Here is a 13,048-nt window from a genome sequence, read left to right as displayed (position 1 = left end):
ACAATTGACTTGGCTCTGTTAAATTATTGGTGTTATTAAAAAAACTAGATTGATTCCGTTTTATTAAATACAATTTTACTTAATTTATTAGTCATTTGTTTTTAAAAGCATTCCAAAGATAATTACGTAATAATAAACACTGCGAAAGAAAGCAAAACTGGAATTCAATTCGCTAATCCTAAAATAAGTCATATAACAAATATATGAGCTGTTGCAAAGTCTAATAAATCATCCTAAGCTGTCATAAATGTGTCAAAATGAAGATTTACTATCGAAACACATCAAAGAATAGTCGACACTCTAATTAGTATTAAAATAATATTTAGAATTTCTAACAAACTGGACCAATAACATCAAATCAGGTAACATTTAAAATATAAACTAATTCCTAACCCAATCTAAAGAGTACTTTCAATATTAAAACTTGTTGACAAGTAACCACTACAGCGGTAATAATGTACGGGTTAATATTTAGCCAGCATCCTCACAAAGAACACTAATTTTTAATTTTTCAAAATTGGTTCAGTAGTTCCTGACCTTACATTCTATTACGTCACGAGTTACAAACTTTACTAAACCTCTTTATGATATTAATATCAACATAGTTGATTCAGAAGAATAAGCTAAATATACATAAGGCTCACTGGCTCTAACAAGCCGTATCATTAAAAAATAAGAGGTTTCCGGTAACGATGATGAATGTTATCAGATGATGCATCTATACGTCATCGGCTAATTACTGCATCTGACGCAATATTAACCTTTAAAACCGTCTAAAACTAAATACCAGCACACTTATTACGAATTTTTAAGTCTATTAATCTCAAATCTTTTTTGTCCCCAGAACCGTCACTTATTAGAGAAAATAATATTGTTTTTAGAACAAAAACATACAACTTCAAACAAAAAACTACAAAGCTAAACTTAATGTAATTTTCAGTGAACCAAATGACAGCTATTTCAAGTTAAATTGATTCATTCAGTCCAAACTTTTGAGGCAACAAACATAAAAAGAAACAAAATACTGCCGAAGAGAACCTCCTTTTTGAATTCGGTTCAAATCATTTTTAAGAGCTCTATGCAGTGTCTGCTTCATTGCACTAATAAAGTAACAATCCATTGCGTGTAGAGACAGAAAGGCGCATTAGAAAGAGCGATTGTTGTGTTTTTCTTACTTTCAGCCTTTAAGGACGATGACATTTGTGTAAGCAGGACAGCGCACACTAACCAACGACACGCATTGTCTCTCTCTCAACAAGAACATTATTACAAGGTGATAGTACACGGTTCCCACATCTAGAACCAAGTAGTGTTAACTAATGCCTGATTCATAAGTTGCGGTATTCCGTATTAACATTCGGATCTCGTGAACAGTGACATCCTTTCTCTTAAGTGTATCGCGACGGAGCTGAATTAATTCCGTCTAATCGTATTATGGAATCAGAACGAGACATTTTAGTTAATTTGGATATATTAATTACGTGTGTTTGGTGTTAATATAACAATAAGAGTGTTCTTAAAAATGGTGTTCTAGGTATGTCAATAATACGTTTATTGAATCAGTGACGTTGAAACTGGTGTCACATTTGTCTTTTGCTAGCCATTATCAAAATAATTTGATGCCAGAGTTAAATAAATGCTCGTATTAAACTACGTTTCAATCTCACTTGCCTAATACATAGATGGGCATTAATATATTTTAGGATTCATTCCAAAAGTTCTGAGGAACTAGCACCATTTCTTAAAGCAAAATAATTGGGTTGGGTATGATTATGATAATATACACACTTAATGAATTAAAGACCAAGGTCAGACATATAACTAGTGAATGGGACTACCACTTCCTGAGCAAAATTATTGACTTAAAAAAGAACTACTTGTATATACTATAGAATATATGGGCGGTCTTCTGGATCTACCTCTGTCCTCTTCATCTGAAGGAGAAAGGGGTTCTAACAACTTCATTAGAACTCCTTTCTAATCCAGATATAAAATTGCTGAAGTATCAATGAAGCAATATGTTTCATCTAACATGCTACACTCTACACGTACCTAGTTGTGCGTGACAACTCGTATTCATTCTGCTCAATAAATCGTCGCGGAGAAATGGCCTATCGCTTTCGATGCGCACAATCTATGCGATTTCCGAGAGAGTTTGTGAGCGAGTAATAACTTCCTTAGACACTTTAATGTTGATCGATATTCTGTCTGTGCATCCTCGTAATTATCTGCGCTTTGTCGGAAAAATATATGCTTGTTGTGGATGATATTTTTTTTAAGTATTTGATTTGTTGAATATGGTAGTGGGGCAAAAACAGTGACGTCAAAGGGACAGGGTCTTAAATCCACTATTTACAATTGCCGATTAATTAAAGGAAATTGTATCAAAGGTGGCACTATTCGTATTTTCTTAAGCAAAATATGCTATGCTTAGGAGAATACGAAATTTCTTTAGATTCCAGAGACGTTTAGAAACCGCCTCAGATAAATTATTTAATAAAAAAAGGTTTAAAGCGATTATCGATATTGATCCAGTAAACCATGCCATAGCACATGTTCATCCCACCATTAGCCTTTTCATATGCGAACTAAAGCATATGCCACACACCTTTATAATTCCATTGTTTACCTATCCCTGTCAATTGAAACAGAACACTATACATGAAGTACAATAACAGCGCTTTTTTTCAAACCATAGCAATCTTCTGAAATGTCAAGGATTTAAGTAAAATACTTTTGTAATGTATCCCCACAGAATCGCTGTCTCTTTACAAAATTGATCGTCTTTCAAATAACAATGGTGTTCAATTGCCAAGGTCATGAGCATTCCTAAAGATACATCTTCGATTTTGCAACCCATACTAATAACCGTATAGCAGTTTACTGGAAGGTAGTCAATGTAAACCAATACTCACTACTCAATTTAGCTTAACGAGGTCCACAGCTGGACAAATGCCTCCTACGTCTACACTCTAAAGTAATTAAAATGAATTCAACTGAAGAGATTGGATGTAAATCTTTAAAACTGACAGCCGGATCATCTAAAATTGAATAAAAAGTTTGTAAAATAATTTATTCTCAAATATTATCTATCTCAAAATAAAGGAAATTACAGGTCACTTATAAGCTACAAGCATGTTATGACTTGTGACCATTTTCCACAAATTATTAATCAGATTTCGCCACAGTATAAAAAAGTACCTTCGAATACATAAATCTTGATAAAAAATAAATAAACATTAATTTTAGTATTGCTGATATATTTATATTGCACAGGAAAGGTTTATGCACTGATTAAAAGTGACGTATTTACATGCTTATGTCGATAAGCGAATACGATAAAAATTTCTTTTGATACGCCTGAGTGAGCACTTTATCTAATTTTATGTAAAACCGATAATACCTATATATTTGGAAAAAGAAAAACTTGAGGTATAGCAGTTATTTCCAGACAGTGTTAAAAATATTGATAAGTATCTACAGTAATTTTTACTATGGAATAATTTCTTATTTTAGTACTTGAAAATATTGCTATTTTTATTGAAGTTAACGTAGGCTATTGCGTATTTAAAATATTCGGAAACATTGTTAATTGAAGAGACATTTTTTAGCCAAATTCTCAGTAAACGAAAATAAAATCATTTAGAAAAGTAGTATCAGCTGTTGCTTCGGTAAAATATTACAGTTAAAAGTATGACGTAATATTAATAAGGTTTAATATGTTTACAAAGAGAGGAAGTTAAGATATTTCGCCTTTGTAACGTTCAGCACGTGTCATTGAATCGTGTCAAGGTGAATTAATCAGAATTTTTGTTGATGAAATAATGAAAATTATGATGATATGAAGACATATTATGTATATCGTCTTACTATTGATTAAATTTTTGAGTCATTAGTTTGTTCAGTTAATAATAATCATGTTGAACTGTTATGCTGCAAGTAATTTAAACTTTTATTTTAATAATATTTGAACTGGTATAAAGCTATATTTAAGACTGATAAACCAGTCTAGACTTCAAGGGGATTATTTATTTACTTTATCTTACATATAAAACATTGTTGTTTTGCGTGCTATTATCGTTTATTTATTAAAATGGATCATTTATAGGGCGGTAATCAGGTCATGTCTTAGCAAAATAAACTGCCTTTTAGATAAACTGTTCAAAACAAATTTCTCCAAACTTTGAAATATTGCAATTATTCGTGATTCAAGTAATTCCGTTTTTAATATTTACACTAAGGTAAGTCACGACAATAGTTATAAAAGCACACTTTAAGAATCGATTCTATTCGATTCGATTCAAAATCGATTTATTGCACAATCGATTAAGTTCATGATTTCATGTTTCTCTACACTACGATTGCTCGTATTTGTGTCATAAAATATAGGTTACTACGTAAAAGTATTAAAACTAGTGTTATTTTTCTATTGCTCGTAATAAAATGATCATTGGGCTTGCTGTATAGTGTGTCAAGGGCCTTATAAGTGTCGATATACGCACAATGGGTATTTAAAACGAGGTCGACCCATGAAGTATTGAATGGATTTTTAAATTACCATATGTAGAGTAATGGCACTAACAGTCCGTTATTATTAGTTTATTACTTAGTTATTTTGCATGTAAAATCGTTTAAGAGAACCTTAAGAGCCTAGTATTAAACCAAGGAGGTTAGTTGTAGACTGAAAATAAAAATTTAAACTGTTTAAAACCTTAATTGTCCCGCACTTATTTCAGATTAAATTTATTGTTTTTTTTTTAAACTTATTACACTTTACTCATTATAGACATTACGGATGTTGTAATTATATTTGGTTTTAATGTTCTCTTTAATTTTAACATGGTCGTTACTTCGCTTCTTTTCGTTTTTATTACAATATCTTCCGAAATACAAATGAAAATAATAAACAATCTAAACGAAAATAAAAAAAAAACACAAGCATCGAAGACGAAAATGCATATGAATATCAACGTGACTTCGATAAGAAATGTCATCTCCATAGATTTAAATGATCTGATAATGATAAGCATTATCGTATGCAGAAATCACTAATCTACGAAAAAGCATATTCATTAGACAGTGCGTCATACACGTTACAAAATACGCTCTTCTAAAAACAAGTGCAAACACGAAAATCCAAGAATCCAACCGATAACGCTTTACTCCAGCCATTATATAAACAATTAAGTCAATCGAAATACCGAAGCGAACCATTCATTTAACGAGCAAACTAAAACCCACAAAATTAAACTTTAAAGTAACAGCAATAAGATACAAAACACAATCACTACAGAAATTGTTATTGAAATCTAAAATTACGTTTTCAATTTACCTACCTTTGTAACTAATCATGATGAAAAAGAACTCAGTTCAATTGTAGACAAACATTGTGTACACACTGATGCAAATAAAAGACAAGCACATTCACCTGTGGACTATAAGCCAACTAAACAAATACATTCGAAGAAAATCCATATCGCTAGTGATTTTGGCAGCGTTATCCCGGTTATCTCAGAGACATTTTATCTTAAGAGACAACTCAAGGTCTCCTATAATCTTGGCATTAGTTGAACCGCTGAAGTACTAGATATATGAAAATAATCAGAATGTCTAAGGCAGTTCGATATTTACACAAATGTTTGAGAACGTCTGTGGATTGTGGCCCTGACATTGAATTTATGTATGCGTTACGAAAAATCTGTATGTTGAGTGAGAGAGTTGTAACAGTAACTATTATTGTTCATAGTACTATCAGAGCTAATACTTCGTCATTCAAACATGTTGTATGGTTACGTCAAATTTATTTTCAGTCAAATCTCTTATAGAGAGGAATTTTTTAGTTTCTCCTAACTGAATAATTCCACTTATCTAAAAGAGTGCTATGATATGCACAAACATATCCATTATAATATTTTCGCAATTATCTTTATCGATAATAACGTTATCTATGGTCAATATCAAAGTAATGAACCTTTATTAAAAGCATTCAAGGCAGTTCCTAAGACTTGGCAAGATCAAATGCGTTTTATTGAGTACCTCATTGATTCGATACTTCTTAATGCAATTGACCTTTAGAAGCGCAAGATGCGTCGATGTTATTAAATGTATATGTTTAATTTCGAATACTTGTTACTACCGTTAGCCATGAATTACTATGAGGTGTCTAGTAGTTTTAATAATTATTACAATGAATAGTATATTTTGTGTTCAATTACAGACATTCCGAGGGCGACTTTTTTTGATATAACCTAAAAAATCACACTCCGAAGATTGCAATCATTTTATCAACAAAAATATATTCATAAATTTCTTAACGTAACTCAAACAGATATACGGTACATTCTAACTACATAATAGAAATACGTCATTTCTAAAATTGAGAAAGGCCCAAGAACGCATCCCTGTGGTATCCCAGCGTTTGTTGCAAGTTTCGCTGCACGCTGTCCCAAGCGATTCGCCTACGGATAAGAAGTGACCTTTAGGGCGCCCGGCGTAGGACTGGTCAGACCGCATGCTTCACTCGGGCCCGTGGCATGTGCCATGTGGAATTTATAACGATGTAAAGCCGGCTTGCCGTCATAAAATTCTCTTTGTTGCAAGACTGTCTCAAATGTTGGCACATTTGCTGTTAGTTTTGGGATTATTATGTTCGTCCATATATAAATTACTTGCCACGTTGTTTGTCCGCGATGGAATCCTTAAAGTATAACGGTTTTCATAAAATAAGCACACCGTGTGCATTTTAAACTTGAAAGATAGGTTAGCATCCATCCCAATTTATGGTCATAATATTATTTTATGGCAAATCATGAGCAGGTACGAAGTTTGTCGGGTCAGCTAATTATTCTACTATAACACCTTGTTTCTAACTTTATACGGTTTTATAGCTTAATATTCCTGTTCATCATTTAAATGTTTGCTATTTATTTTAAAACTATAAAAACATGAACAGACCCAACAAAATGTATAAGTAGATCACGTTTAGGTGCATCATGATCAATTAATTTGCTTTTAATACTCACCGCTATTAAATTCCTATTAAAACAATTTAATTCTGACTGAGTGAGACAATTTCTAGGGTTTTAAAGCAATAGGAAAACCGCAGCAAAATACGTTTTTCAAGTATTTTTTTAATTACCAGTAAATAACCTCAATCATTGATACAATTTAATTAAAATATGCTTCCAAACCCGGATGATTTATGTTTCCAAGTTTCATAAATTTGTTAACAAAAAAATTGTTCGATTAGAATATTTTCTAATACAATGTTTTGAGGTTAAACTCAATATTTATCCTCATATTTTCATAGTGCGTAGACTAAGATCGGATTATGAGAAAGATGATTTACGAAAGGAAGGTGAAATTTTGAAGGTGTCTTAACTTATTAACATGTCGACGAGGTAATTTCGCATTTTGATTGAGAACATGGCAAACAAGAGGAAAATTCCAATATATCAATAAATACGCTAATGAAACTACATTCTCCTATTACTGAATGCATTAATAAAATATTTATACCCATACAATATGAAGGACATTTTAAGTTCTAAGCAGGTTTCCAAGCAACTTTGAACGTTGTTCTAACGTGGGTATGCCTACAATAATAATAGGTCTAACTAACTTACAAGGATTTCCAGATACAACCAAGGTTTGGTGCAATAATTAATAGCTTTAAGCGCAAAAACTAACTGAACTCTACCACGAAAACAATTTGATTCATGAATTTTGCGAACAATTTTTGGATATTGAAAATTTCAAGCAGGAAAGTATACGGGGTATAAAATTAAAAACCCTTAAGATGTAGTGCCGACGTAAGATAAAAAAGTGAATTATGTTCCGCCTTAGTTTAAGAACCCAAATAAGTTTATTCTGTGTTACTGAGTTAGTGAGTTCTGAAAACTTTAGAATCTCTAGGTTCATGGCTACACGATTTAAAATTCCTCACTATTAATTTAAATCAAAATATTGGTAACAAGTTTCCATGAAGGTAAAGATAACACAGATTCTAATATTGAAGAGAAAGGACACAGGCACGAAACTCTCACTCGAGTAAACACGAGGAACAAGGCAAGGCAAAAAACGAAATGATTCAAATAGCGACAATCAAGTCACATACAAGAAACAGCTATAAAACTGTCTTGATGCTATATTGACTGAATAACATGAATAATTCGCTTCGAAAGTCGTATGACGTCACGTGAAGCTAATCTCGTTTATAATGTGTGACGGATGAATATGTTAAAAGGACATTGAGCCTAAATCGACGAGTTTGAGGCAGGTTTGACGAATTGGATTAATATAAGACATTTATAAGTGGAGTGGAGAAATGGTTTGTGGAAGGCAGATAGACTGTTGTTCGATACACTATTCTAGCTGAGCCATTCGGATTAATCTTTAATTTATAAGGCTATGATTCTCATGTATCTAAGATGGACTTATATAGGAAACCTAATTTCTAAAATCGATTCAGAAGATCCTCACAATACTCCATACCGCTTTCCAAACAAAATTTACCCACGTAAAATATGAGTATAGATTTAACTGAAACAGATGGGACCCAAAGCTGACCCTGATCATGGTTTGGGGGAAAAGGCTAGATGTAATTAAGGTGACATAGCTATAAAACTTATTTGCATGTATATACTGTATGTTGACACAGGAAAATTGTTGCACAGAATATGATTAATATATTCAAAGGAAAGGACACTTAGTTTATCATTTTAAGTATATATTATATAGATATAGCTAATTATTGCGTTATTATAATCCGTTGTGTATCAGAATTGTCATGACTGATATGCTATCTAGCTGCAAATCGAAAGACTTATTCTAGAGCATAGTTTATTTCTGCTTTAGTTATTGTTTTTAGACTAATTGTTATCTTACTATTCAACTCAAATTATAATTCTCGTAAACTGAAATGTTAGTGAATAAGAAACATCTGATTTAAACAGAACTACTTTATCAATTTTACTAAATATTTAAAGTAGTTAAAAAAATCGTGTCTAATTTCAAATATCGCATTAAAGCAAAAGTATTGTTTAGAAATTTACAAAAATCTTTTTGACGTCATCTATAACTTTATCTATAACATGTATTTATCTATTATTATCTATATCAACGACAAATCAAAATCATCTGACAGGTAAATTATTTCGTAAGAACAGTCATAGCTTCAGCGGCAAGTCTTGTTATTCAGTCTGTTATTAAACATCGAAAGTGGAAAGAAACACGATAGCCCTGTATATAATTATAGATACGTATAAATCCAATGATTTGTTGTAAATGTATACGCCTTACATTAATAATTACACACTTTCTAGCACTTTTCTCTTCATGTAAATAATCGAGTAAAAATGCGATGCTGTTAGAATGATTGCTTTTCTTTCGGCTAGCGAACATACGAACAATCACTCTCTCTTTTGTATTGGATTAGTTTACTGAGATTTATGAGTTTTAATTGTTAGGTTCTTTGTACATTTATGTTATAAATGCGAAAGTATATGTGTATGTTTGGTAATACTTTACGAGCAAACGTGAGGACAGATTTCGATGAATTTTGGTATGGAGGAAGTTGACACCTGGGATTAACACAAACGATACTTTTATTCGACTTCGTCAAAGGACGGTATTTTTTTGTAGATATTATCGACATCCAGGCAGGTAAAACCACGTAAAACTGTTAGTTGAATTGTAGGGAACATTTGACGTTGCATTCAATAAAATTATGTTTTACAAATAACTATTATAGACATCACTTATTACAAACGTAATCGTTCATCGAACTTTACGTGGAGTAACTTTTATTTCGTCACTTAAATACGAATTCTGTCAAGTATTTGTTTTCTGTTAATTTGTAAGTCTATGAGTATTATGTTTACTTCAGTCTCATCAATGTTTGGATTAACTTTCGGTTGGTTTCGCCTCACATCGTACACATTTATTGATCATTTTTGTTTTTGCGTGGGAAGCAAGAAATTTTCACGAGCATAATATCACTTTTATTGTTTCGCTTTGCCACATCGGGCGAAATCCATTGTGTTTAAGTTACTTCCATTAAAATAATTAATTCGTTTCTTTAACAATACTTTAATCTGCGATAAATCTAACAATGAATTACTTAACACGCTGTGTTCACGATCGTGTATTGTTTTTGTTACAAAAACGACGTTTAATTAGTTTTTGCTTGAAATTGTAAATAGTGTTCGTCTGCGACGTTATTCGTGTAACAGACAGAAAGTAACTTCCTTATGTTTGGACAGTGATGCACTGTTAATGTGTTAGTAAGTAGTGAGGAAGAATACGTTTTTTATGTTTTTGACGTTCGTATTTCTGCACAATGCGAGTGAGTCAACATGGCCACAAAAGGAAAAAACTTAAGGTTCGAACGAAGTCACTTGTTTTTTGTCACTCGCCGGTTGCAACAACACGAGCCAACTAACACTGTTTTGGTTCAGATTGGGTCAACGACAGATCAGATAGCGATCCAAATTAATTGAGGGAAACCAGTTACGAAACCTGCGCGTACGTAAATGTGCGTTTTTAAAGTGGATCTGGCAAGTTAATGGCTGAAATGACTTCGTCCGTACAGTAACAAGTTACAAACAAAGCAATCTGCCAAGCTATTTTAGCAAACGAAACAGCCAGTTTCATCACATCACAGTCACGATTCAGTGGAACTTAACAACACGGCATCGGCATTCAGATTCAAAGTATTGAATGCACCGAAAGGTCTAGGCTACGGCACTCACCGTTGGTGCCAAAATAGTCATCCTTATCCATTAGATCATGCTGGAAACCATAAGCAGGGAGCCATGCATGGGAGCCCGGCGGTTCGGGCCAATCCGAAATCCGGACCTCCTCCATATGGACATCAACACAACACTGCACTCCACCAGCTAGTTCACACTGTTAGCACAATCATGCATGGACTACCTCTTCGTTCGTCCATTAGTTGGTCATTTAGGGCGATAACGGTTAGTTGCGGCTGTGCGCGGCAGGTGTACTTGTCCTTTCACCGAGACAGACGCGCGCGGCGGGGTACGGCGGCTGACTGGCGCGCCGGCCGCGGTGGCGCGCGCGCGCAGATCTCTCCAACCGATATCTATTGCTGTAAAAAAAATCCAGACGCCATCGTGCCGCGCCTCAGCTGTGCTTTTGCCTGCCGAGTGCTGCCCCTTGAACGGAAACTGAATCGACAAACGCAGAACTAGATTTACGGGCTGGGAACCAGTTGTATGCGTACGCTGGCTCATTTGGTAACAATTAAGAGGACATTCTGAGCCTAAAGAGGCAACATTCGGAACCGGTAGAGACAGATGTTGCGTTGCACACTGCATACCTGTTTCTTTGGTTTTAGAATATTTTTGGTGCGTGTCGCAGTTTAAACACGACAAGTAAAATAACTGTATACACGGCATCGCCTGTAGCTGCTTATATATGTTTATTGCTTATAGTAAGAACCCGAGTAGAGCCATTTTGACCATTTGGCCTTGATTCTGAGCAATTATGTTTTAAGAGTTATTTTGATTTTATTCTTCTTTATTAGCTCAATGTCATCAACCTTAGTAAATTTTGATTATAGATTTTCCAACCCGAACTCTAACGTCTCTATGTCTGCTCTACCTTGAACCAAAATCATTATCGCGAACTTGCGCTTATATGTCTCTCAATAACTTTGTACGCACGTTTCGGCCATCTTACGAGCACAATCGATATAATAAAACATTATTTACAAAATATTATAAACATAATCCTTACATCATTGCAATAACATATCGGAGTCACCTTTGACCGTAATTACTCACACATATCACCATTACGAACTCATAACATTCTACACAAGCGTGCAACTGCCAAATAATTGTATGTTCCTCACGATAACTTGACTTATGTAGAATTATAACGCCATTGCCTTGGAGAAAGTACGGGTTTAAACCTTTGAAATGGTGCGTGACTCTATGCCCGAAGTAAACTAAAATGAAAGGACTTTGAATCACGTAGCGTTAGGTATTAAAGTTGATATTTTTTATGGAAATTATTAATTAAATACTTTCAATTGTTTTTTGGGCGAAACATGTCTTAGATAAAAGTTAGACAGTACCTAGTTGCGGACCCAAGTCGTGATAAATTATTAAAACGAACATAATTTAAGCAGATCAGATATTTGTAGCTCAATGACTTATTTACCAAAATTCTTATCTGCTGGACAAGTTTATAGTTATGTTTTGCATTGCCTTGTTCACCAAAATATCAATTGACATAATCCAATTTCTCCTCCGAAGTAAGGACCTAATCTGACCAAAAAAAAGACGGATAGTTCGAAAACAAATTATGTAGAGTCTGAGTTTTACTACCTAATGATGGTATCCTTATATTAGACAGATTATTAAAACAGAAATAACACTGTTTACTATTGTTTCTTCTGTCTTCTATTACTATTCTGATACTTTGCTCACCTTGCTTTATACTAAACTTTCGAGTATCAAAAGTTTACGAAACAACACATCTGAATAGGAGTGTTGAAGTCTGTCTTCAGCTCTACAATGTTCACAATACCTTTAGAAATTCATTCACAGGCAATTGACAATCGGTCTCTTCGACATTAGATGTACATTAAATGTTACAATCAAGGTCCTATCACCCCCTTTAAGTAAAGCTGATGCAGTTGTGGAAGCGAGAGTGAGCGAGATGGTGCTCTAGAAAATGTAGAGCGGCGTCACTTTCACACATTTTCAACAGTCTAATTTTGTTGTAAGATTTTGTACATAGCGATTAAAAAAAAACATTTCCATTTACAGTTAATGTAGAAATAATGTGCGATCTCGTACTGGGTTAGACTGTGGCAGTACTCGCAAGAGCTCATTTAGGCTTGAGTAGTTTCGAGCGATGTACATTACATTGCGTAGCCGCGCTGCTCTGGTATCAAAAGTGATATTACATTGCCAGCAATGTATCTCGTCTAGAACGTGATTGTCGCACCGTATATCAGGTTTAGCTGTAACCTTTGACCTTCTTAGAAAGGTTAATGCTCCTAATTATTCATGTT

The 13,048-nt window shown here is 33.7% G+C and overlaps 1 protein-coding gene across 2 annotated transcripts in view; it reads right to left on the bottom strand.

The window, feature by feature from the left end:
• The window catches only part of LOC113494532 (serine/arginine repetitive matrix protein 1), a 96,463-nt gene extending 85,413 nt beyond the window's left edge, over window positions 1-11,050 (bottom strand). Inside the window, exon 1 of one of the 2 annotated variants that reach the window (XM_026872920.1) lies at window positions 10,752-11,050. In XM_026872920.1, coding sequence (XP_026728721.1) covers window positions 10,752-10,866 — 115 coding nt within the window. In that variant the 5' untranslated portion in view covers window positions 10,867-11,050. The remainder of the gene's footprint in view (window positions 1-10,751) is intronic. The other variant, XM_026872919.1, reaches the window with a different exon arrangement.
• Window positions 11,051-13,048: the final 1,998 nt, after the last annotated feature.

This window comes from Trichoplusia ni, chromosome 5 (genome assembly GCF_003590095.1).
Source record: "Trichoplusia ni isolate ovarian cell line Hi5 chromosome 5, tn1, whole genome shotgun sequence".
NCBI lineage: Eukaryota > Metazoa > Arthropoda > Insecta > Lepidoptera > Noctuidae > Trichoplusia > Trichoplusia ni.
The sequence above is the reverse complement of the archived record's forward strand: the minus strand, read 5'-3'. Positions and strand labels throughout refer to the sequence as shown.